Source organism: Grampus griseus, assembly GCF_964374135.1.
Source record: "Grampus griseus genome assembly, chromosome: 3".
NCBI classification, from domain to species: Eukaryota; Metazoa; Chordata; class Mammalia; order Artiodactyla; family Delphinidae; genus Grampus; species Grampus griseus.
The window spans coordinates 45176461-45203289 of record NC_139019.1 but is presented as its reverse complement, the minus strand read 5'-3'; the positions used below and the strand labels follow the sequence as shown (position 1 = coordinate 45203289).

General features: G+C 39.7%; 1 protein-coding gene across 1 annotated transcript in view; it reads right to left on the bottom strand.

The window, feature by feature from the left end:
* The window catches only part of RAB3C (RAB3C, member RAS oncogene family), a gene marked incomplete at both ends in the record, with an annotated part of 299155 nt that overhangs the window by 247313 nt on the left and 25013 nt on the right, over positions 1-26829 (bottom strand). The window contains one exon of the mRNA XM_082652069.1: positions 24827-25054. Coding sequence (XP_082508195.1) covers positions 24827-25054 — 228 coding nt within the window. The remainder of the gene's footprint in view (positions 1-24826; positions 25055-26829) is intronic.

The window sequence follows — 26829 nt, the reverse complement described above, 5'->3', positions numbered from 1 at the left end:
CAGCGAGAGGTATATCCATGTGTTCTCCAGGCTCCTATTCTAAAAGATATGTGGAATAGTAGTGTTCCAGGCTGCACTTTCCCTGCCCTCATCTCAGTAAGGGGTTAGGAAGTTGAAGGGAATGGACTCTGGGCTCCTCACTTGCTTAAAACAGGTCAGTTTTCTCCAGTCACTAGGATACCACACAAGCCTGTCTTTAAGAAATGACTAGATATCCTAAAAAATATTTGAAAATCACTGTGGCAAATGATAAAGAGTTTGAGGAAACAAACCTCTTTGCTTGAGATCGAGAGAGTACTGGAACCTTCCCATTTTAGTTCATGATGTATTCAGAGACACAGAATAAAAACCTGAGCTAAAGGGGAATAGAGAGAGAGTACGTGTAGACATCAGTATCTAAGGATGTATCAAACAGCAGGGAGGGCTTCCCTGGTGGCGCAGTGGTTGAGAGTCTGCCTGCCATTGCAGGGGACGCGGGTTCGTGCCCCGGTCCGGGAAGATCCCACATGCCGCGGAGCAGCTGAGCCCGTGAGCCATGGCCGCTGAGCCTGCGCGTCTGGAGCCTGTTCTCCTCAATGGTAGAGGCCACAACAGTGAAAGGCCCGCGTACCGCAAAAAAGAAAAAAAGAAAAAAAAAAAAACAGCAGGGAAAAGAATCAGGAGCAAAGTTAGCAACCAGTGGGGAGTAGGGCTGTATTTAATCCTGAAGTAAGGGAAGGATGATAGGCAGACAGGGCAAGAGGAGAACGGGATGAAGAAGCAGGTGGACCCATTGTCAGGTAGAGTATGTTGGAGGCCCTGAAGCTTCGATGCTACACACACACCCTGTCTCCAGCTACTCCAAAGGATAGACCTCCAGCCAGAAGCCACATTTGGGTCATCCTAAGATGTTCTCTGGCTCCAGAAATCAGAAGGAGATCAGATCTGAATATCTAAGTCTACTCCTCCCCGTATCTATCCTCGACCTTAACAGACTAACGTAGACCTACCTCCTGTTCTTCATGAGCAGACATGATGTGACAGGAGTAAATTGGTCCATTTGAGTGGGACCGGTTCTTTAGAGCAGCAGTTATCAAACTTTATTGCGTCAGACTCATCTGGGAATCTTGTTAGAAATCCAGATTCCATGGTTCTGCTCACAGAGAGATTCTGACTCGGTGGGCTTGGGATCTACATTTTTAACAAATTCTCCAAATTATTCTGACAAGTGCCTGCCTCTGGGGCCACACTTTGAGGACTGTCTCTCTGGAGAGACTGTGGTTTCCGTGCTAAAATCATTGACTAGACACGCCTCTGGGGAACGATGGTGCTGACGCTAGGACCCTGCTTCATACAGCCTTCTGTGCTTACTTTCATGTGTTTTTCTCTCATATTCCGAGATCCGCCCATCTGCAGAGTCAAGAGCCTCCCAACCATAGAATCGCCTTTACATTGTTTGAGTAGGTATCATCAACAAGGCCAGGTAAAAAGGTCTCAGAAGGTCTTGATTTTCACCAGTCCCTGAGTAAAGGGCCTGTCCTTCCACCTCTGTTTTCAACCCTTGGCAGCTATGTTACTACAAAACTTACTTTAGAATTTTACTCTCAAAACCAGACCTACAGACTCCGTTACAGCATTCACGGAAGCATGCCATAGAGCAAAGCGGAAAAACGCTTTCAATTCTCACTCTCGTTTCCAATTGACTATAAATTTGTGAAGAATTAAACAGTAGAGATGAAATCTGAGCTTATCCTGACCCAGAGCTTAAAAGCTTTGCAAAATTTGAAGGGGTAAAAAAAGTCACTACTGTACTTTTTCTTAAAAGAGGAGGACGGATCTACCCGCTAAGATAAAATGAAATGATTTATATCTGCACATTATTCCCCTCCATCACCATAAAGGGGCAACAATGTACCTTAAGAGTCTGGGTCAGCCTTTCACACAGGTGGTACAAGTTGAAGAGGCCAGGGAAGGTGGTCCCACTGTGACACCCACTGCTGTGAGCTCCTTCATTCCTTTGGTTAACAAGCTACTACCTTTAGTATATTTCAGATGTGAGTCTATCAGTTATGTATAATTTAGTGTAAATTAACACTTAGCCTCTGATAAACTTTGAAAGATTAGAATTCCAGAATCCAGGAGGTTGCCTTCACCAGCAGTGCTCTCTCTGAGACTTATGTCAGGAAATCAAATGGCCTCTGTGCTCAGTTGTCCAGTTTGTAAACTAAGTAGGAGTTGGGAGAGGATTTGCCACACTTGTCACCTGCCTCCCTCCCCAGAATGGGGGGAGATTCTTGCTCCAGTGAGAAGATTTGAGGAGGACCTACTTTCCAGTCTCTTGCACTTGCTATTGCCATAACAGCTTTTGTTGCCATAAAAGATGTGGGTGTGCTTTAATTTTCTCATTCTCTCATTCAGATACTACTGAAAAACTTCCTTCTGGTTCAGCCTCTATTTACAAAGACTTGCACTCTTTGCTCTGAGCCTCAAACCTGGCTTCCAGGAAAGCCACCTACTGTCAGAAGATCTCCTTCCTTTACCTACCAGCACATGGGAGTAGAAAGCAGTACCTCTATATAAAGATGTGCCCTGTCAGGTATGTGTCAACAGTGCTATAAACTTCTGCTAATATGATTAATAATTTATTGGAGGCCTAGAGCAGCTCTACTCAAAATATGGCCTGGGGGCCCCGAAACTCTTTCAGAAAGTCTCTGAGGTAAACTTTAAAATAATGCTAAACTATTATCTATCTTTTTCATTCTCATTCTCTCACAAGCGTTCAGGGGAGGTTTCCAGAGGTTATAGGTTACATGACATGTGATAGAGCAACGGATTGAATGAGGAAGCAGATATGAGAATCCAGCTGTCCTCTATGAAGGCAGACATTAAGGAGATTTGCAAAAATACAAAACAATATCACATTTCTCACTATGTTTTTGTTTTTCAAGATGTAGTTCTTTTCATTAAAAGTATGTAATTTATGTTTACATGCAATGTGTTTATTATTGTTATTTTAAATAAATTAGTAAACTTTTTTCAGTTTTAATTTTTAGTACGTAAATATTAATAGATATAACCCACATATACACAAGATCTTTGGGGTCCTCAATAATTTTTAAAGGTACAAATGGGCCCCAAAAATATGAGAACACCATACAAACCATATTCCACATACTATGTTATTAAGGCAAATATTCTTATCCTTATTTTATAGAAAATGAAACTAAGACATAATAGGGTTACATAATTTGCCCAGAATCAAATCAAAACTCATTATTTCTCCTTGTGTTATCTCTCTTGCTGCCCTCATGAAAGCTGGCCTTGTGTTTGGCTTGCTTGTGAGTCTGAATATACAAATGGACAACGGGCAGACCATATATAAAAATAAAACTTTGACCCAAAACCTGTAGCAACCTGGCAGGAAACCCGCCCCCTCATCTCTGATAAACAACTCAGAATGCCAGCCTGCTGTAAGTCAGACTTGCAGGAAGCCAAATTGTTATCTCTAGTGACAATCCAGGAAGCTAAATCATAATTTCTATAAACTATTGGCCCCAAAGGCTCAGGACTTCATTAACAACCGACAGCTTCTTCTCTTTTTGTCCCCACTTCCAACTTAGGACCAATCAGAGAAAGCCAACTAATCAGACAGCCCTAACCAATCAGAAAGAAGTCCCCCCCTTCTCGTGACCTCACCTACAACTTTCCCTGCCAACAGCCTCCAATCACTCAGGACATCACCTGAAGCCTTCCCTCTTCTCTCCTAGAAAACTTTCCCTTTCCTCTTCCTGCCTTTCAGTCTCTGCCAAAATACAATGGTGACTGACTCCCTAGCTCTATCGAGTTCAGCATAAAGAGCCTTTGCTTTTCTCCTTTGGTTGTTCTTCATTTATTTCCACACTTATTTCTGTGCCATTATCCTGTAAGTCGCTGAAAGACAGGAAGCTTAAAAGTCCTTGGCTCTCTCACCTCCGGAGTCTAGCACTTTATACAGCACAGAGTGCTCACTCATAAACGTCTGGTCATTTAGGAGAAAGCCATCCTGGGGTCTGTTTGACTAAACCAGGGTGACTCCCTGGCTATCCAGCTGTTCCCTCCCCATTGTCCAGCCTAGCAGGGTTATACCACACAAACCCCCATGTCACTGATTCCCAGACATTTGAGCTTCCGAGATCTAAATGACACTAATAATTGTGAACATTTTCAATCTAAAATGAAACTAAGGGGTATAAAATGCATGTGTCCTCAGGAAAATAAAGCTTAAGGACTGAGAGGCTGATTTCTGATAAATGCCTGATTCACAGAAAAATGATAATACTGGAATTTTCTTAAATGATAAAGAAATGGTCAGGGGCTGCCTAATATCAGCCCTGGGAAGTTTTGCTTATAGTTTCCAGAGGCATGAACAAGAAATGACCCAGGTAGGGTTGGTCTCACAAAATAAACTGAATTGAACTTTGATTTTATGACTGGACTGATTTTGACTGGTAGGGGAATTTTCAAAGCTGGTCTTTGTTTGTTTTCTATTTTAACAGACTCTAACTGAACCCTCCCCTCTTGCCTGCCCATAAAGAAACCCACCCCAAACCCTCAAAGGAGCCTGTGTCTTGCTAGAGTTTAAATGTCCCAAAGTGTAATTCCTCTGCTATTCCTGAATAAACTCACCTGTTGAACAATGTTGAGTTTGCCTCAGTTTACCTCTGCATTCAGGTCAACATAATAAATAAATACAAATGGGCAACTGACAGAGAACTGCCATATTTTCCCCACATCTCTTCCAAGAGGATTAGATAAAAGACCTGGGTTCACTGCTATTTTTATTTTCTATGCAGACGTTCACCCAGATTTGAGTGAAAATTAATTTCCTTATGAAGCAGACCTTAATGGTTATATATGTGTTCAAAGTGCTAACTCATTAGCAATATCTTGAGCGTTTGATAGAATTATCCAGTGAATGTGCATTGAAAAAGTTAGGGAGGACCATGTGATCAGCCAAAACAAAATGAAAGTTGTGAAATGTACCATATTATTCAAATTATCAGGGGTATGAATATATGAAGAGCATGCCATATAATAGCTATGATTCAAGTTCTCTAAAATGTAGATTTGGGATGTCTGCCTTCTTATTTGATAATTGAAAGGTTTTATATAGAAAATGTAAAACACTACCTTCTTCATTGTACGGGATATATGCCTTCACCTTTCCAGATGCCCTCTTTAACCCAGTTCCATCCTGCTCCGTGCTCCAGGGAGCTAACTTCTGAGAATTGCTAAAACAGAGCTCCCTTGATGGTGGGCTCAGCCAGTGAGAGACACAGGTAAAAGGTCAGGAGTCAGGAGGAATGAAACATCGGGACATTTCTTCCCTTGGCTCCTTCCCTGCAGGGCCACTGACTGGCAGAAGCCTTGGTCTTCTGGAAGAACACAGGCCCCCTCCTACAGCTACAGCTACAGCTCTCTCCTGGTCCCCATTCCCTTCAGTCCAAGGCATGGGAATGGCTCTGAGGTCTGCACCATCCCTTCTTGCTTCCCTAAACCCTGCACATACCTTTGTAAAATCATTAAACTCTCCTAAATCACCCGGTGCATTTCTCCCCCAAACCCTGTTGATACTTTCACCCACTTCAATTCTTTTAAATTTTGTCTCTCTTGTGCTTTTAGTTTATACTCCAGAGTTTTGCATATGATGCTTTATAGACATTCTAGGATTGATTAAGTTGTTTTCAAAGACTGTAAACTTCTTGAAGGTGGAAACCTTGCCTTTCACTTCTCTGTATCCATCAAAGGGCTGGGTAAAGTGATTTCTGTCAACTGAAACTCACAGTTTGATCTTGCTGGTTGAGTTGTCACAGTGGCCATGCCCAGAACTAGCAAAATTAATGTTCTGAGAGCAAAAGCAGGAGGGAAAAAATTCATAGTACTGAAAATAAGTACTATCTAGCTTGGGAAATGCTGTGCTTTCTCCTTAAATCTGACTTGAGAAACAAATATGAAGTAATTAAATGTTTCATTTGTATTCAGATTTAAGCTGTGTTTATATAACGTCAGAACTGGTCAGTTCAGTATCACTTTAAACAAATCAATAGAGAAATAATAATGAGTGATGGTGACACACATACAGCCCATATCTTATATCAGAAGCTGCCGGTATCACTGGGCAATATCCTGAGGAAATTATATCCCAGTATTTTAATAACAGCTCTCCATCCATGGATCTAATGATTTATAATTGTTTTGTTACAGGGCAGAACATCAATTTTATGAGCATTTAATACACAGGCCTATGGGTTTGCCTTTCCTGTGCAGTTCATGGCTCTATCTAAATGCACAGATGGCTCCAAAACACCAAGAAATACCTCAACAACACAGCTGACTGCACTTGGGCAGATTAACACTTACCAGTGGCTGTTGAGAGGAGCCCAGGGGTCCAGAAGATGTTTTATCTTGTCAGTGTGCCGGTATATTTCATTACCATGTCAGGACACCAAAAGAAAGGTCTTCATATAAGTATCTGCCTACATTAGAACTGGCAATTTATGGCCCCAAAAGTGTATGTTCAGTTCCAGAAAGGATGGAGTTAGGTAGATGAGGTCAATAGTATTGGTAAAATGCAGGAGACTGAGAAAGAAAAATGACATACTATGTGTCAGGCACTATGCTAGGAACTTCATAAATATCATTTTATTTAATCTTTACAAAGAGAATAATAAGCAAAGTCTTATTATTATTAGCCTCAGTTTATAGGTGGAAAAACTAAGGCACAGAGAAGTTAATTTGCCCAAGGTCACACACCCATAAGTCTTAGAACCGAGATTTAAACTCAGACAGCCCTGCTTTGGATTCCATTTTTAAGCACAACACCACTATATGATATTGCCATCTTAGGGGAATTTAAATCCAAGTAAGTCTAGAATAGGCCTAAGGTCAAACTAACACCAATGTGTTCAGGCAGATTAAACGTTTTAGTTGATACATTTGTGAAGATAACAATACAGTAGCAAAAGGAAGCTTCTGTGAAGTCAAATTAGACCTTCCAGCACCCTTATGCCAAAGTTCATGCATATTCTTTTTTTCACGATACCTTTTTTTTTTTAACATCTTTATTGGAGTATAATTGCTGTACAATGGTGTGTTAGTTTCTGCTTTATAACAAAGTGAATCAGCTGTACATATACATATATCCCCATATCTCCTCCCTTTTGCGTCTCCCTCCCACCCTCCTTATCCCACCCCTCTAGGTGGTCACAAAGCACCGAAAGCTCCTGCATATTAACACAAAGATACTCTGAGCCACTTTGCTCTCAATTCAGCTAAGATCAAAGAATTTGATATCCAAAACAATACAACAAAAGTAAAACATCGAAATGGGAGAAGAAAGCAACTAGAAACATGAAGGGGGACAGGGTGATATTAAAAATAGAAATATATAAGTAGATCCAAGACTACGGAAGATATCATCTGGTGACTGTTGAGTAGAGTGGTAATCCCCAAGGGACTCATACTGATAATTCTGAGAGTCAAGTCCAAGACAAGTTCACTTATCTTTCATGCTCTTAGTTTTGTGTAAGTAAATGCACAACACAGATTAGAAAGATTTTCATTAAAATATGTAATTTGTTTAAGATTTTGGCAATTTAAACATTTAATTATCTGGAACCTCACATGTGCAGAACTCCCATTCTCTGCTACCAAAGGTGGCATTCCCATTTTTAGAAGGTTTTAGAGCAGCAGTCTTAAGCCAAAAGTCCCTGTAGGAAGTAGGATGACAGGAGAGTCATGAAAGACACCAATCTGGATAGAATATATTGTCATGATATATTTTTGGAAAAAATTTACTCTGTTGATTTTTGCCTACTTGCTGATTTATTTATTTTTTAATCAGAGAGTTATAAAGTTCAAAGTTACTCTAAAAGAAGTAGAAAGAGCTCTGTGACTAGGAGGAAATTACTTAACTTCTCTGAGTCTTAGTTTCCTCATATCTTTAAAAGAGCTATATTAATACCAACATTTCAAGGTTGTAGTACTAAACATAAAATGTGCAAAGCGGATGGTCCAGCAATTATTCAAAAGTGGCACTTCTAGAAAAAAGATGTTAAGAGAAAAGGCTCCAAGGCTGGTGGCCCATACTCAGCTCTGCTAACTACTTGTTAGCTATGTGACCTTCGGCAAATTATCTGCACTCTCTGTGCCTCAGTTTCCCTATCTGTGAACTGTAGATAAGAACAACATCTATCTCACAGGTTTTTTAATGAGGATTAGATGACTTAATACCTATAAACACATACAGCAGTACCTGGAACATTAGCAATCATTGAATGTCAATTTTGGTTTTGTTTTAGTTGAGTCCGTCCCCTTCCTTTTCAAGATGAGATAACTGATACCTAGAGAAGTGAAGACATTTGCCCCCAGGGATCCAATCTCCTACCCCCAATACTCCCTCTTCTCCATCTCACTGTCTCATCACACCTTTGTCTGCACGCTCCCAGTGGGCGTTCCTCTTTTGCACTAGTTGTAACTGCTTCACATCAGCCACATGTCCTTCATTCTCTACAGACATGCAGGAGAAATTTCCACAAAGGCAGACGTGAATTGCTATGATGCTGACTGAAGGTTAAACTTTAGGTTCCTTCCAAGGGGGTCCACAAATGTGTTCGTCTGCTTTATGCTACTTTTGCAAAAGTAAGGTGTTTTTGTATCTTGTTCCTTAAAGACGATTGCCAAACTGTAAAATCTTCAGGCCCTAATAATCTAAATCCACAGTTGCTCAAATGGAGGGCAAAACAAGATGAAAGTCAGGATTTGAAAAACAAACAGTAGGCAATGAATGCTCTATATAAAGCTATGGTGGAAAAAAATCAGAAAACAAAGACTCATTTTGAAAAACTTTCACTTTTTCAGAGGCAGGGAGAGAGAAAGCTCCCTGTTTTTCAAATAGCTGGCTCCTTATCCTCTGTGTCTCAGCTCAGTTATCTCATACAAACCCACCTTGATCATCTAACAAAAATATTCTTTCCCTCTTCTGATACTGTTTTGCATTTATCAGATTTTTCTGATGATTTCTCCATAGCACTATCACAATCTATATTTTTTCTGTTATTTACGTTCAACCTCAAATTCATTCACTGTGTCTGGCACACAGTAAAAACTCAATAAATGTTGATCAAGTGAATGAATGAATGAATAATTCCTTTTCACTCATCAGTTCTTGGCTCAGATATAGATGCTCTCAGGAAGCCTTACTAGAGTCCTCAAGACCGAGTTAGGCAACTTTTCTGTGTGTTCTGTGCCCCCTACCTCCTGGGAATTTATTATAGAAGATGAATTCTCTCTTCTCTCATCTACTGCCCCATCAGATGTTTGGCTCCTAATGGCCAACCCTGTGCATCCTTCACTATTGCATCCCAGCACCTAGTACAGTGCCTGGTACATAGTAGGCACCCAACAAATATTTGGTTTGATTAAATTACTTGATTGGGTACAAAAGTCTGACGGTTGGTACAAAAACCTTCTTTTCTGTTTACAAAAGAAGAAAGCTAACATTTATTGTTAATTTTGCACCTAGTATTGAACTAGGTATAAGTATTTATTACAGCAAATACTTAGCAGCTAAGGGGTAGGTGTTATCTTCTCTTGTTTCACAAATAAGTAAATGGAGACATAGGGAAGTTTGGGCTTGAGGTCACATAGCTAGTGAGATCAGGGTCAGTATTTGAGCCACAGAGTCCCCGCCTGTGTCACTGAGCCACTCTGCCCCTTGGTGGCAAAACACTTACTGATCCGTGGGGTGATCTTTTCTTGCATGTTTGTTTTCATGTCTTCCCACATGGCTGGTAAGCTCTATTAGGCCAGGAACAAGGTCTGTACCATCCTTTGTATTTTGTCAATGCTCAGAAGGGTGGTTTAAACACAGCAGGATGCAGGAGTCACTGCTTCCAGCTGTCTGACTAAGTGAATGTTTGCATCTTGACATTTTGCACACAGTATCAACTTCTTGTCAGGAGTGAAACTAAATCTTGCCTTTCTCAATATCCCAGGAAAAGCAGATGCTAAGTTAGAAGAAATGTGATGGGAGGAAAAGACCATATAAATGACAGCACCAGGAATGGTCTTGGCAGCTGTCACTGGCTTCTGTGGTTCTCTTAAAGATTCTCCTGGGCAGAAAATGTTGGTTCCTTATCCACAGACTAGAGGGTTGAACACCATCCTGAAATCAATGGGCAGAGTGACTAGGCTAAGTGAGCATCAAATGCAAAGATTACAGTCAGCACTATTTTCCTGCAGGTATTCATTCCATTTACTCAGACGCTTCTTTCCAAATACTCTTCTTTCTAGGCACACTCCCCAGCGGTGGAAACAGGCATTCCAGCAATGTGCAAGAAGTGAATGGAATATGTTCCAGTCCCTCCTATTGTGCATATCTATGTGTTTTAAACACAAAACAGATAATGCACAACCTGTTCATGCTGGCAGATAGTAAATTTCAAGCAAAATAACTGATTCCTTTCTGTACCTATAAATAATTTCTTGGAACAGGTAAAAAAGGAATATAGAAGGCTGTCAAGCAATTACTTAGTGTGGAAAGGGTACTTGCTGGGATTAAGATATGTAGGATTACAGGGAGTTGGAGACAAGACGGAGAAGTAGAAGGACTTGAGCTCACCTCCTCTCACGAAAACACCAAAATCACAACTAACAGCTGAACAGCCATCAACAAAAAAGACTTGAACTTAACAAAAGCAATATTCTCCATCCAAAGGCAAAGAAGAAGCCACAACAAGATGGAAGAAGGGGCGTATTCGCAATAAAATCAAATCCCATACCCTCCAGGTGGGCAACCCACAAACTGGAAAATAATTATATTACAGAGGTTCTCCCACAGGAGTGAGAGTTCTGAGCCCCAGATGTGGCTATTCAGCCTGGAGGTATGGCATCAGGAGGAGAAGTCCCCAGAGAATTTGGCTTTGAAGGCCAGTGGGGCTTGATTGCAGGAACCCCACAGGACTGGGGGAAACAGAAATTTCACACTTGGAGTGTGCACACAAGGTATCATGCACACCAGGACCCAGAAAAAGAGCAGTGACTTCATAGGAGCCTGGGCCAGACCAACCTGCAGGTCTTGGAGGGTCTTCTAGGGAGGTAGGGGGCAGCTGTGGCTCACTATGGGGACAAGGACACTGGTGAAAGAGGTACTAGGGAGTACTCATTGGCATATTTGAGGCTACCATTTTGACACAAAGACCTGGCACCACCCAACAGCCTATAGCTCCAGTGCTGGGATGCCTCAGGCCAAACAACCAACAGGGCAGGAACAAAGCCCCACCCATAAGCAGCAGGCTGCCTAAAATCTTCCTGAGCCCCCAGCCACCTCTGAACACACCTCTTGATATGGCCTTGCCCACCAGAGGGACAAGACCCAGCTCCACCCACCAGTGGGCAGGCACCAGTCCCTCTGTACAAACCCCTTAGACCAGTCTCACCCACCAAGGACCACACAACAGAAGCAAGAGGAATTACAACCTGTAGCCTGCAAAACAGAAACTGCAATCACAGAAAGTTAGACAAAATGAGATGGCAGAGGAATATGTTCCAGACAAAGGAACAAGATAAAACCCCAGAAGAACAACTAAGTGAAGTGGAGACAGGCAATGTACCTGAAAAAGAATTCAGAGTAATGATAGTTAAGTTGATCCAAGATCTAGGAAAAAGAATGGAGGCACAGACCAAGAAGATACAGGAAATATTTAACAAAGAGCTAGATGATATAAAATACAAACACACAGAGATGAACAATACAATAACTGAAATGAAAAGTAGACTAGAAGGAATCAATAACAGAATAAATGAGGCAAAAGAAGGAATCAGTGAGCTGGAAGACAGAATGGTAGAAATCAATGCCATAGAAGAGAATAAAGAAAAAAGAATGAAAAGAAATAAGGACAGTTTAAGAAACCTCTGGAACATTAAACATGTGAACATTCACGTTATAGGGGTCACAGAAGGAGAAAAGAGAGAGAAAAGGCCTGAGAAAATATTTGAAGAGATAATACTGCAAAGCTTCCCTAACATGAGAAAGGAAAAACTCACTCAAGTCTAGGAAGAGCAGAGAGTCACATACAGGATAAACCCAACGAGCAACACACAGAGACACATATTAATCAAATTGGCAAAAATTAAAGACAAAGAGAAAATATCAAAAGCAACAAGGGAAAAGCAACAAACAACATAGAAGGGAATCCCCAGAAGGTTAACAGCTAATTTTTCAGCAGAAACTCTTCAGGCCAGAAGGGAGTGGCATGATATATTTAAAGTGATGAAAGGGAAAGACCTAGAACCAAGAATACTCTACCCAGCAAGGCTCTCATTCAGATTCAATGGAGCAATCAAAAGTTTTACAGATAAACAAAAGCTAAGAGATCTCAGCACTACCAAACCACCTTTACCACAAATGCTAAAGGAATTCTCTAGGCAGAAAAGAAAAAGACACAACAAGAAACAAGAAATTTACAAATGGGAAAGCTGACCAGTAAAAGCAAACATACAGTAAAGGTAGGAAATCATCCACACAGAAATATGATATCAAAATCAGCAATCATGAGGAGAATACAAATGCAGGATATTGGAAATGTATTTGAAATTAAAAGACCAGCAACTTAAAACAGTCTTGTGTATACCTATAGTCTGCTATATCAAATCCTCATGGTTACCACAAAGTGAAAATCTACAATAGATACACACAGCAAAAGAAAAAGGAATCCAAACACAACACTAAAGTTAGTCATCTAATCACAAGAGAAGAGAACAAAAGAGGAAGGGAAGAAGAAATGACCTACAAAAACAAATCCAAAACAATTAACAAAATGGCAATTAGAACAAACATATCATTAATTACCTTAAATGTAACCAGATTAAATGTTCCAATCAAAAGACATAGACTGGCTAAATGGATATAAAAACATGACCTGTATATATATTGTCTACAAGAGACCCACTTCAGATCTAGGGACACATACAAATAGAAATCAAAAGAAAGCTGGAGTAGTGATACTCATATCAGACAAAATAGACTTGAAAATAAAGGCTGTTACGAGAGACAAAGAAGGACGCTACATAATGATCAATGAATCAAAGAAGATACAACAATTGTAAATATATTTGCACCCGAGGGGTGGTGGTGTGATGAATTTGGAGTTTTGGATTGATATATATATATATATATATACACTAATATGTATAAAATGGATAACTAATAAGAACCTGCTGTATAAAAAAATAAATAAAATTCAAAAATTCAAAAAAAAATATATATATGCACCCAACATAAAAGCAACTCAATATATAAGGCAAATGCTAACAGCCATAAAAGGAGAAATCAACAGTAACACAATAATAGTGGGGGATTTTAACACTCCACTTATATCAATGAACAGACCATCAAGACAGAAAATCAATAAGGAAACATGACACATTAAATCAGGTGGCCTTAATTGATATTTATAGAGTATTCCATCCAAAAGCAGCAGAATACACACTCTTCTCAAGTGGACATAGAACATTCTCCAGGATAGATCACATCTTGGGCCACAAAGCAATTTTAAGAAAAAGCAAATTTAAGAAACCTGAAATCATACCAAGCATCTTTTCCAACTGCAATGCTATGAGATTAGAAATCAAATATAAGAAAAAAAATTGTAAAAAACACAAACGTGGAGGCTAAACAATAGGCTACTAAACAGCCAATGGGTCACTGAAGAAATCAAAAAGGAAAGTAAAAAAATAATACCTAGACATAAATGAAAATGAAAACATGATGATTCAAAACCTATCAGATGCAGCAAAAGTAGTTCTAAGAGGGAAGTTTTTAGCAGTACAATCATACCTCAGGAAACAAGAAAAATCTCAAATAAACAACCTAACCCTATACCTAAAGCAACTAGAGAGAGAAGAGCAAATAAAACCCAAAGTTTGTAGAAGGAAAGAAATCATACAGATCAGGGTAGAAATAAATGAAAGAGAGATGAGGAAAACAATAGAAAAGATCAATGAAAGTAAAAGCTGGTCCTTTGAAAAGATAAACAAAATTGATAAACCTCTAGCCAGACTCATCAAGAAAAAAAAAGAGAGGGCTCAAATCAACAAAATTAGAAATGACAAAGGAGAAGTTACAATGGACACCATAGAAATACAAAGGATCATAAGAGACTACTACAAGCAATTATATGCCAATAAAATGTACAACCTAGAAGAAATGAATAAATTCTTAGAAAGGTACAATCTCCCAAGACTGAACCAGCAAGAAATAGAAAATATAGACCAATCACAAGTACTGAAATTGAAACTGTGATTAAAAAACTCCCAACAAACAAAAGTCCAGGACCTGATGGTTTCACAGGTGAATTCTATCAAACATTTAGAGAAGAACTAACACCTATCCTTCTGAAACTCTGCCAAAAAATTGCAGAGGAAGGAACACTCCCAAACTCATTCTATGAGGCCACCATCACCCTGATACCAAAACCAGACAAAGGTACCACAAAAAAAGAAAATTACAAACCAATATCATTGATGAACATAGATGCCAAAATCCTCAACAAAATACTAGCAAACTGCATCCAACAATATATTAAAAGGATCAGATACCATGATGAAGTGGGATTCACCACAGGGATGCAAGGATTCTTCAATATCTGTACATCAATCAGTGATATACACTGCATCAACAAATTGAAGAGTAAAAATCATATGGTCATCTCAATAGATGCAGAAAAAGCTTTTACAATATTCAACACCCAATTATAATAAAAACTCTCCAGAAAGTAGCATAGAGGGAGCTTACCTCAACATAATAAAGGCCATATATGACAAACCCACAGCTAACATCATTCTCAATGGTGAAAAACTGAAAGCATTTCCACTAAGATCAGGAACAAGACAAGGATGTCCACTCTTGCCATTTTTATTCAACATAGTTTTGGAAGTCCTAGCCACAGCTATCAGAGAATAAAAAGAAACAAAAGGAATCCAAACTGGAAAAGAAGAAGTAAAATTGTCACTGTTTGCAGATGACATGACACTATACATAAAAAATACTAAAGATGTTACCAGAAAACTACTAGAGCTCAAAAATGAATTTGGTAAAGTTGCAGGATAAAAAAGTAATACACACAAATCTATTGCATTTCTATATACTAACAATGAAAGATCAGAAAGAGAAACTAAGGGAACAATCTCATTTACCATCACATCAAAAACAATAAAATAACTAGGCATAAACCTACCTAAGGAGGCAAAAGACCTACACTCCAAAAACTGTAAAACGCTAATGAAAGGAATCAAAAATGACACAAACAGATGGAAAGATATACCATGCTCTTGGATTGGAAGAATCATTATTGTCAAAATGACTATGCCACCCAAGGCAACCTACAGATTCAATGCAATCCAAATTACCAATGGCATTTTTTACAGAACTAGATCAAAAACCTTAAAATGTGTATGGAGACACAAAAGACCCTGAATAACCAAAGCAATCTTCAGAAAGAAAAACAGAGCTGGAAGAATCAGGCTCCCTCCCTTCAGACTATCCTATAAAGCTACAGTAATCAAAACAGTATAACACTGGCACAAAAACAGAAATATAGATCAATGAAACAGGATAGAAAGCCCAGAAATAAATGCACACACCTATGGTTAATTGATCTACAACAAAGGAGGCAAGACTATACAATGGAGAAAAGACAGTCTCTTCAATAAATGGTTCTGGGAAAACTGGACAGCTACATGTACAAAAATGAAATTAGAGCATTCTTTATTGCCATACACAAAATAAACTCAAAATGGATTAAAGACCTAAATGTAAGACCAGATACTATAAAACTCTTAGAGGAAAACATAGGATGAACACTCTTTGACATAAATCAAAGTAAAATCTTTTTAAATTTGTCTCCTAAGTAATGGAAACAAAAATAAACAAATCTGACCTTATTAAACTCAAAAACTTTTACATAGCAAAGGAAAGCATAAACAAAACAAAAAGAGAAGTCCCAGAATGGGAGAAAATATTTGCAAATGAAGTGAATAGCAAGGAATTAATCTCCACAATTTACAAACAGCTCATATGGCTCAATATCAAAAAAACAAACAATCCAATCAAAAAATGGGCAGAAATTCTAAATAGACATTCTCCAAAGAAGACATACAGTTGGCCAAGAGGCACATGAAAAGATGCTCAACATCACTAAGTATTAGAAAAATGCAAATCAACACTACAATGAGGTATCATCTCACACCAGTCAGAACGGCCATCATCAAAAAGTCTATAAGCAACAAATGCTGGAGAGGGTGTGGAGAAAAGGGAACCCTCCTGCACTGCTGCTGGGAATGTAAATTGGTACAACCACTATGGAGAACAGTATGGGGGTTCCTTAAAAAATTAAAAATAGAGCTACCATATGACCCAGCAATCCCACTTCTTGGAATATATCTGAAGAAAACCATAATTTAAAAAGATACATGCACCCCAATGTTCATTGCAGCACTAATTACCATAGCCAAGGCACGGAATCAACCTAAATGTCCATCGATGGATGAATGGATAAAGAAGATGTGATATATATATACAATGGAATATTACTCAGCCATTAAAAGGAATGAAATAATGCCACTTGCAGCAACATGGATGGACCTGGAGCTTATCATACTAAGTGAAGAATGTCAGACAGAGAAAGACCAATATCCTATGATATCACTTATATGCGGAATCTAAAAAACATGATACAAATGAACTTATTTACAAAACGGAAACAGACTCACAGACTTAGAAAACAAACTTAAGGTTACCTAAGGGGTAAGGTGTGGGGAAGGGGAGGAATCAATTAGGAGTTTTGGATTAACATACACACACTACTATAGATAAAATAATCAACAAGGACCTATTGTAGAGCACAAGGAACTCTACTCAATATTCTGTAATAACCTAAATGGGGAAAGAATCTAAAAAAGAATAGATATATGTAGATGTATAACTGAACCACTTTGCTGTACACCTGAAACTAACACAACATTGTAAATCAACTATACTCCAATATAAAATAAATATTATTAATAAAAAAGATATGTAGGTTTACAGATTGGATCCCCTGAAGATCTCTGACAGATCACTTGGCCTCCTTTTACCTCATTTACAAGTGTGGTCAAGTACATGGGCTTTGATTTCAATCCCCTGGTTCGAATCCTGCTTCTGACATATCCTAGCTAGGACCTTGGGCCAATCCCTTTATTTTTCTGATTCTCTGTTTCCTCAACTATAAAATGGGGCTAATAATACCACCTTCCTTCATGGGGTTTGGCAAAAAATAAATTCTAAAAATGCATATAAACATAAAATGCTTATTTATGGGTCAACACTGGGTTCATTAAGTGATGCTATTATCAGTTGTATCATCAAATGAGGGCTTGGGCTAGAAAATCTGAAAGATCTTTTCCTGACCCCAATGTTTGAGGTCTCTAAATACTAAGACCCAGAAATGCACTGAGTCTGCGGTGAGAATGGTTGAAATCGAAAGCATTTGTCAGAGTGGAATCAATGACAGAAGCCACCCCTGGGACTCCAAGAACCTGACTTTTGTATTAAGCATGTCTTTTACTTTCTGTATTCAGATGCTTTGACAGCTGAGGCCTTATGGATCCTGGAGGGACTGCCCTACCCTGAGTTACTCAATTCTTAAAGACACTAAACAACTCACTGAAGCTCACTCGTCAAATGCAAACCACCAATACAGAGCTCATAGGGCTTGCTCCATCTTGGGCTCTCACACTATGAGCCACTATCCACCTGCCCTAATTACCCCAGGCACCTGACAACTTAGGGAAGTCTTTATGCCCCAGGGTCTGCTGCAGGTATTCAAACTAGCCAGTCCTAAGCCTGTTTACCCTGCCTGGCCCATTCCTTATACAGAAACCACAATAGAGGCTCTTGTCACATTCCTCCCGCCCCTCCTTCTGCCTCCTGACCCATGCAGGGGATTCCCCTCACTCCAAGTGCCCCTCTCCCCGAGCCCATGTGTCTTTCTCTTAAAATCTGTGAGCATAACGAACTACTATTTCAATGGCAGTTGTCTCCTGACCTGTGGGCCTCGCCACACCTAAATAACAATAAAACCTATATTTTAAAATACCGTCTTCCTCCAGGACTGGGCTGGGGAAGCAGGGCTTGTATTCTCTGTTTACTCATCCATCTTCTGCATAAGATTGTGATATAGCTACCGCCTATGTATATGGTTGCTGTATGGGAATCAGAATTCCCTTTGGTTGCACGTGGACCAGAAGCACATGCTTGACAGCAGATGACACCTTTGTGAAAAAGAAAAGGCACCCCTTCCTGGAACTGAGCACAGCTTAGCATGTGGCGCTCTGGGTGGAGAACAGCCTCACTTGACCCCTGGTTGGTGTCTTCGTCCAGTGCACGACATGTGCATCTGTATGCGGCAGCCCTGACCTCTGAACACACTGAAGATGTTTCTTATTAACTCAGGCTGGCCAGGGCTCAGAAATGAAGGTGGGAAGGAGAGGGGGAAAGGGGAAGGAGGGAGAGAAAAGACAAGGAGTGGTGAAGGGTGAGGGTGGGAAAAAGAGAATGCAAAAATGATAAAATGCTAGTTCTAATTCCTAAGGAAACAGTGATCTCTGCCTACCTGCCCTCTGCTCACTTTAAACCTATATTCTCTAACTAAGCTACAAATTTTTCAAGCTAAGTCTTTCATTAGTTAGAGTCAACCTTGATTTTTGGACTTGAACAATGTAGATCCAACTGAAAAAGGAGACCCATGTGCTGTCTTTCTTTCTTTCTTTTTTTAGCATCTTTATTGGAGTATAATTGCTTTACAATGGTGTGTTAGTTTGTGCTTTATAACAAAGTGAATCAGCTATACGTATACATATATATCCATATCTCTTCCCTCTTATGTCTCCCTCCCTCCCACCCTCTCTATCCCACCCCTCTAGGTGGTCACAAAGCACCGAGCTGATCTCCCTGTGCTATGAGGCTGCTTCCCACTAGCTATCTATTTTACATTTGGTAGTGTATATATGTCCATGCCACTCTCTCACTTTGGCCCAGCTTACCCTTCCCCCTCCCTGTGTCCTTAAGTCCATTCTCTAGTAGGACTGCGCCTTTATTCCCGTCCTGCCCCTAGGTTCTTCATGACCTTTTTTTTTTTTTAGAGTCCATATATATGTGTTAGCATACGGTATTTGTTTTTCTCTTTCTGACTTACTTCACTCTGTCCATGTGCTTTCTTTACACAAAGGAAATTGCCTTTTATTCAGGGGAACCACACTGTCAAACCTGGCTCTCTACACAGCCTAGTTTCAAGAATTACCAGCACTCTTTACTTTACAGATAGCTATAGGCGTCATAGTTCATATAGTAGTAATCTAGACACTGAAAATAAATACAGTACTAAGATATTCTTAGTAATGGTTGCTATATTATTTTTCAATCTTCTTATTGGGAGGAAATCCACTCTACATAGCCTTTCCCAAAGCTAAACTACTTTTAAATTAGAAGCAAAATATTACAGACTCCAATTGTGAAATATTTTGCTCTAAGCAAAGTGAAAAACCCATGCTAGATTTTTCTCCAATATATTCTTAACAGCATTAGACACAGAAAATGAAAGAACCACCTCTAATACTTGACACCTTAAAATTTTTGACTTGAGAATCATAAAAATGATAATAAAATAAAAGTGCAATAAGAAATGTTAATGTAGTGAAGGACAGAGGGATTCATAAATATACTAAAGGAAAATAAGGTTTGTAACTAAGTACAAATGAACGATGTTATTTCTCTAGACAAGTTTATTCCAAGGCAGTAGTGAACTTCCACAGAGAGGAGGCGTAACACAGCCAGAAAGAAATGTCAATGTTTGTAGTAGCCATTAAAAGCTTTCTTTAAATGTGGACTGTTAAAAATCCAGTTTGTGGTCTCAGAAACTTCCCCCACAGCACATGCAAAAAGCAACCCATCAAGTAGAAAAACTGGGCAGTCTTCCCACCCAGGTTCTTTCTTCCTGACCTTTTAGAAATACTACTTGAAATCTGGCTTCAAGTTTGATGTTCCTATGCCTGATGGCAACACTGGCAACCAGGTATGAGATTTATCCCAATTGTCATAACACAGCACTTACCTTGAGAGTGAACTTGGTGTACTAGCAACTGGACTGGCTTAGCTAGCAGGAGACCTGGATTTTAGACTCTACTCTGGCACTAACTGTAAGGTAAGGTCAAATCACTTAGCCCACTATATATCTTCATTTCTTAACCTGGAAACAGTTCTATTTACGGGCAGTTTAAAATAGAGTCATCAGAGTCATGTTAATATCTGTAGCCTGTCTTGGTTAAGGTAAAAACGCATTGGACTAATTCATGACAGTTTTCATTACTATGAAACAATTTTGCTTCTCTTCCTTTGAGATATATAATAGTGTGATAGACCAAGGAATACATATTTGGTCTTCCTCCTGGTTCCTGACAAAGAGCTTCTATAACCCTTGGAATTTCCTAAGAGATGGGGGAAAAAGGATCATCTTTTGTTATTCATAATAAGCCCCTTTCAGCCATACCAGAGTTCATGCTAATGAGGTGACTCTTGGTTAGCCCCTAGATAGCTTCAAAATGGGGGCTGATTACAACATCGTAAATCAACTATACTCCAATATAAAAAAAAAAAAAAAAAAGAATAGGGGATGATTGTTAGAAGAACAAACCATGTGATCAAAAGGTTGGAACTTTCAGCCCTACCCCCGCCCTCTGGGAGGGGAGAGGGTCCGAAGACTGAGTTAATCACCAATGGCCAAGGATTTCATCAATCATGCCTATGCAATGGGAGCCCCATAAACATCTGAAAGGGTGAGGTTTGGAGAGCTTTGGGGTTGGTGAATATATCACAGTGCTGGGGAGACTGCATGGAAGCTGCTCCCACCCATCCCCACAACAATTTGCCCTATGATTCCCTTCTATCTGGTTGTTCCTGAGTTGTATCCCTTATAATAAACCGGTAATAGTAAGTAAACTCTTCCTGAATTCTGTGAGCTCTTCTAGCAACTTATCAACCCTGAGGGGTGGGACTGTGGGACCTGTGAGTTTATAGCCTGGAGGTCAAAAGCACAGGGCACCCAGATTTGTGATTGATATCTGAAGTGGGGTGGGGAGGGGAGGGATAAGCTTATGGAACTGAGCCCTTTACCTGTGGGATCTGTGCTAACTCTGGGTAGTTAGTGTCAACATTGTATTAAATTACAGGACACCCAGTTGGTGTCTGCATAGCAATGAAGAATTGCTTGGTCTGGAAAACCCCGGCATGTGGTGTCAGAAGTGTTGCACGTAGAAACAGATCATAGTATAGGCTAAGATAGCTGTGGATACCTTAATGAATTCGTTACACATTAATACAAGTGCATAAAGATACTATAAGCTGGAAAAAACAGTTCACGTTCAGTTATTTAAATACGAGACGGCAAACCATCAGTGCCAGATACAGTCCCAAATAAATAATTTGTTTAAGTCATAAAATAAAAGTTGTACACAACTAAATATTTTCTAGTATACTTACATTATGGCATAAAGCAAGAACCCCTAGAATTACTGTGGGAATGTCTAGACTTAGGTAACCACCCTGTTGCTCCTTATCCTGTCTCCCCCCGCATGACTCAGTTCATTGGGATGGTCAGACTCTTTTAAAAATATCTCCTTCAGCATCCCAGGATACATTGCCTAAGATCACCATCTTCACAAAACCACCACCATATTCAAGAAGACTTCTTAATTAGGGCAGCATGGTGAAGGGGAACAAGCCAAAGCATTAGAATCTGATAGACCTAGCCTGGAACCAGCCTCTTGCCACATATGACCCTGGACGAGCTATTTAATTTGTCCGACTTTCAGGTTTCTCGGATAAAATAGGAATAATAATAAATACAAAGTTGGGTTGTTGTGGAAATTAGAAATAAGGTATAGATGATGCTTAGCATAGTTCTATGTTCAATAAATGTTAGCTACATATAATATTTATACAATTTGATATTTGCTTATAGACATACATATATAGTTACTCCGTGAGTATTCATTTCTTTCTCCAACTATACTACAAGTTCAATGAGAACAAAATCTTTGCAGAGTACTGAATTGAATGGTTCACAATATAGTAGACCAGTTGGTATATGGTAGTGTAAAATCCATTTTCATACCCCTAGAATCACAGGTACATTAAGAGCTCCCAACAGCCCTAAGAGGAAGAAATAAGATTTTTTGATTGCAAAGAAAACAGTGGCCATCAGACTACCGTTGTGACTGAGGAAGGTCTGGGTGAAGGGTTCCTGAGTGGCTGACCCCTGAAGGGAGTGTGGGTATCCACAGAACGGGAGAATGAAAACCCTGGAAGGAGGTCCCAGGCTGGACGGAGCTGTGAAGAGAGTTGGAGGTTTTGGGAAAATGCTGGATTATGGATGATTAGAGACAGATTTATATGTCCCAGGCTTTTGAGTGAAGTTATGGAAATTGAGAAGCATGAGGAGGTATTAGAGGAGAAGCAGCCCAGAGACCTGATTTGGCATTTGCTTGGCTCAGAGAAGAGCAATTTTCAAGCAGAAGCAAGACCTGGACAGAAGTAACAGAACTTCAGTGTCCAAGAAAAGTACAGGAATGAGCTGTGGCCTGGTACTAGCACTGAGGGTTTGGAAAAAAATATTTTTGTAAGTATGACAATATAATTCTCAAAAAAAGTATATTATTTGAACTTTTTCTGTTTTACATTAAGGACAGATGATTTTATACCTCTACAAAGCATTTCTGTCAAAAACCTAAATTGAGAAATTGCTAGAGATTATAGGATTGAATTTATACACCATGTTGATGTTTTACCTAAACAATCACAACAACCACCTTTAAACATCCCTAAGATATATGGCAGGAGCCGTCAGACAGAGGAATGACACTTCTTTGATATTAACAGAAAGAACATAGTCGCAGAGGTAGGCGATGTGTAGTTACCAAATTAATTTAATTTTCAATTCAACAAAGCCCCTGAGAGTTAAGGGACCTTTCTTAAGCCTGGATATGAAAGTTATCTTCACATGACAATTGGTTGCTTAAAGCTCAAAAGGAAGAGAATGTGAAGCAATAAACACAGCTCTTCCTGTCTGTATCAACAGGGCTGTGTGTTTCTAAAGTATCTAAAGAGGGACCCCCTTCCCAACAAAAATGTCTTTGGGGACCAGTAGAGCAGCGATGGGGGCTGGGCCTATTTTTCCAAGTTCTTTTCTTTTTTTTTTTTTTTTTCCAGTACGCGGGCCTCTCACTGTTGTGGCCTCTCCCTTTGCCAAGCACAGGCTCCAGACGTGCAGGCTCAGCGGCCATGGCTCACAGGCCCAGCCGCTCCATGGCATGTGGGATCTTCCCGGACCGGGGCACGAACCCATGTGCCCTGCATCGGCAGGCAGACTCTCAACCACTGCGCCACCAGGGAAGCCCCCAAGTTGTTTTCTGAGTTCTAATTAGACTTGGAAGACTCCAGAATTAGAATAAGTAAAATAGTAACAATCTCTTGTAAGCTGCCTAAGAGGATACCTACCTGTGTATACACCTGCATCTTTAAATTTTACTCCTAAGAGCTTTAAGATATGAAAGGACATCTGGAATATTTATAATGCTATCTTAAGGGCTCTTTTATTAAAAAAAAAAAAGTTTAAACGTTTTACTCTGAGATTTGTCTTTCTTTCAGCTTTCCATATCTGAGGAGGCAGGCTTATCGTCGGTCCTACAGATGAACCATGGCACCAGTACCAAATGGTAGTAGACATCAGAATTGTCTCAGAAGAAGGCAGAAACCTCATCTCTTGGGAGATGCCTTTTTAAAGCTCAAATCAATTTGAGTGGCAGAGGTATAAATGAACAGGGAAAGGAGACCAAAACTAACTGTAAAAACATTCTACCATTGTACCCATACATTGCATGATGTACATAAAATGCTTACTACATAACTCTATTTTGGTATAACCAATTTTTTTGTTACTTCAGCTCTTATATTACCTTGAACGTGTACCCACACACACTTTTTATGTTTCTCACTTGCTATTCTCCTAAATTTATCCCAACTATTTAGTTAAGGAATCTCTGATCTTCTGCAGCGGGTGAGGAGAGGCACAAAGCTAGCCACACAGTCTCAAAGCTTATTGGAGAACCTTCTGCTTAGGGAAAAACCCTACTTAAAATAAATATCCTATTTGTTTTGTTTTGTCTGGGTAGGTAAACATAACACTTAGAGCTGAAAACACAAGGTTTGTGGAGATTAAATAGACCCTTTTCAAATTTTAGCTGGGGCTTTATGAAGGGACTAAACCTAAGCTTTCTCTATATCTGGTTGTTTACCTTCTTTAAAACGACCAGGGCAGGCTGCTTCCTGCAACCTAAAAAGGCTAAATTTACTTTGCCTATTTTGTGTATTAGAAAAGTGGCAGAGAAGGATTCAGAGACTTGCTCCGGGTCACACAGACCATAAAAGACAGAGCCAGACTTTCTGTTGAGTGTTCTTTACCACAATAAACAGACATTTATATTTTCTTTCTTCTGAAGACTCTTAAGAAGCATCAATGACAATAAGGCTTAATTCAGTCTCCCTACCTTAAAGAGGCAACACTCTATTGCCTTTGAAACAGAATGTTCTGTGGCAAAGAACCTGGAAATGGAGGCTTACAGACCCCATGGGGACAGAACAAGGCAGAAAGGTTTCCCTCACACACTTATATGTTCAATGCCCTAGACTGAAGGATGCCATCAGTTCAAAGTCACTTACCCAAATCTGAAGCTTGATTCTCTTTTCATTTTTGAATACAGTTTTGACTTTGAAATCAATCCCAACTGTGCTGACGAATGCAGATGTAAAGGAGTCATCCGCGTAACGGAACAGAAAAGATGTTTTCCCCACACTGCTATTGCCAATGATGAGCAATTTGAACATGTAGTCAAAGTTCTGATCAGAGGAGTCTTTCTGGCCGTACCTGGCATCTTGGGCAGAGGCCATCTGTGGTAAAACAAAACAAAACAAAACAAAAGAGGTGTGGATCAGTCTCCCATTTGCTATGAAGCTAGCAGCACACTCATTATTGGTCTTGCCAGAAACAGATGTCAGACCACTCAGGAGACAAGTTGAGAGAGTTCCCCAGCCTTCCTCTGATGCTGGTATCCATGGCAATAATTCCCTGCTGGAAGACAGAAAAGCAAATCTTACGGCTCTTTCCAGCTGTGTTGGTGTGTGTCACTGCTCAGCATTCAGAACGAATCAAAGACACAAAAGGAGATGTAACATGAAAAGCAAAGATATGAGGAGCTGGCCAGGCATGTGGATTCTGAAAGTTTGTAATTCCAGTGATGGCGACACCAAGGTGGCTGAACAGCAGGGTGTTTCTTCCTGAGTCATCTAAATTATTAGAGTCTCTCTTATTTTCTAGGGAAGAACTCCCAAAGCCTATCTCTATTTCATCTATTTATATCACGTTAAATCAACATCCTAACATATATGACCAATCTCTTTCAAATAATGATAATGACAAATACATACGGTTCAAACAAGGTGCCAGGAACTGTTAACTTACTTAACCCTCACCACACCCTATAGGTGGGTACCTTTATTATTTACATAGTAAAAGGAGACAATTAAGCTCAGAGATACTAAGTCATTTGCTCAATTTCACATACTTTGTAAGTAGTAGAGGCGGGTTTCAAATCAGGCGGTGTGGCGCCAGGGCTCATGTTCTTAATGCCTCCTACTCCCTGCCCCCCAGCCCCGGTTCCCAGTGAGAACTAGGGAAACATGTACACGTGCTCTAAAGTTGAAGTGGGAAATATTCATTGTGAGATTCATTAATGAAGGTCCCTACCTGGGTTCAAACCTCGGCTCCACCACCTACTGGTTGTGGAACTTTTGCTTTTTTATTTTAAATTGGTGTAGCTCAGTTTCCTCTCTTGCGTGAAATGGAAAAAATTATTACCCAACTTGAAACACTTGTGAAAATAATAATAGATGATAGAATAGAAAATAATAGATGATATATCTGTACAGCAGATATATAAAGTGCCTAGCAAAGAATAGAGAATAATCTATTCTCTATAAATGCTCTAGATGGATTTTTCCTCATCTTTTTTGATGATCTTTTTCACATCTATCAAAAGTGCTGCAGCATTACTCTAAGAACCATTTGGCTCCATATAGAAAAGAAGCATTTAGGACGGTGAATCCCAGTGATTAGTGCACTTACCGGGTCACCTTTTTGGATGCTATGAATTCTTTGCCAATTGCTGTGCTGCCCAATACAGTAGCCACTAATCACATATGCCTGTTTATATTTAAACTAAGTAAAATTAAAAATTCAGTTCCTCACTCACACTAGCCATACTTCAAGAGCACAAGAGCCACATGGGGCTTGTGGCTATGACACTGGACAGCGCAGGTTCAGGACACTGTCATAACTGCAGAAAGTTCTATTACTCAGTGCTAGGCTAGACAGTCTTTTTTCATTTCTTATAAAATCTGATTAATAATTACATATTTCTCTTGGAGGTATGGCAAAGAGAAAAGCCCCAGAAGATAGCGGAATGCTAGAAACAGTATATAGTGCCTAGTCTCATCTAAGACCACATTGGTTGCTGAAATCAGGTGTGTGTGTGTGTGTGTGTGTGTGTGTGTGTGTGTGTGTAAGACAACTGAGGGAAAAAGAAAAGGGGAGATGGGGTGATAACGTATTCCCTTTCTACAAATACTCACTGCCAGTAGGAGAACACAATAATATGAGCAAGAGT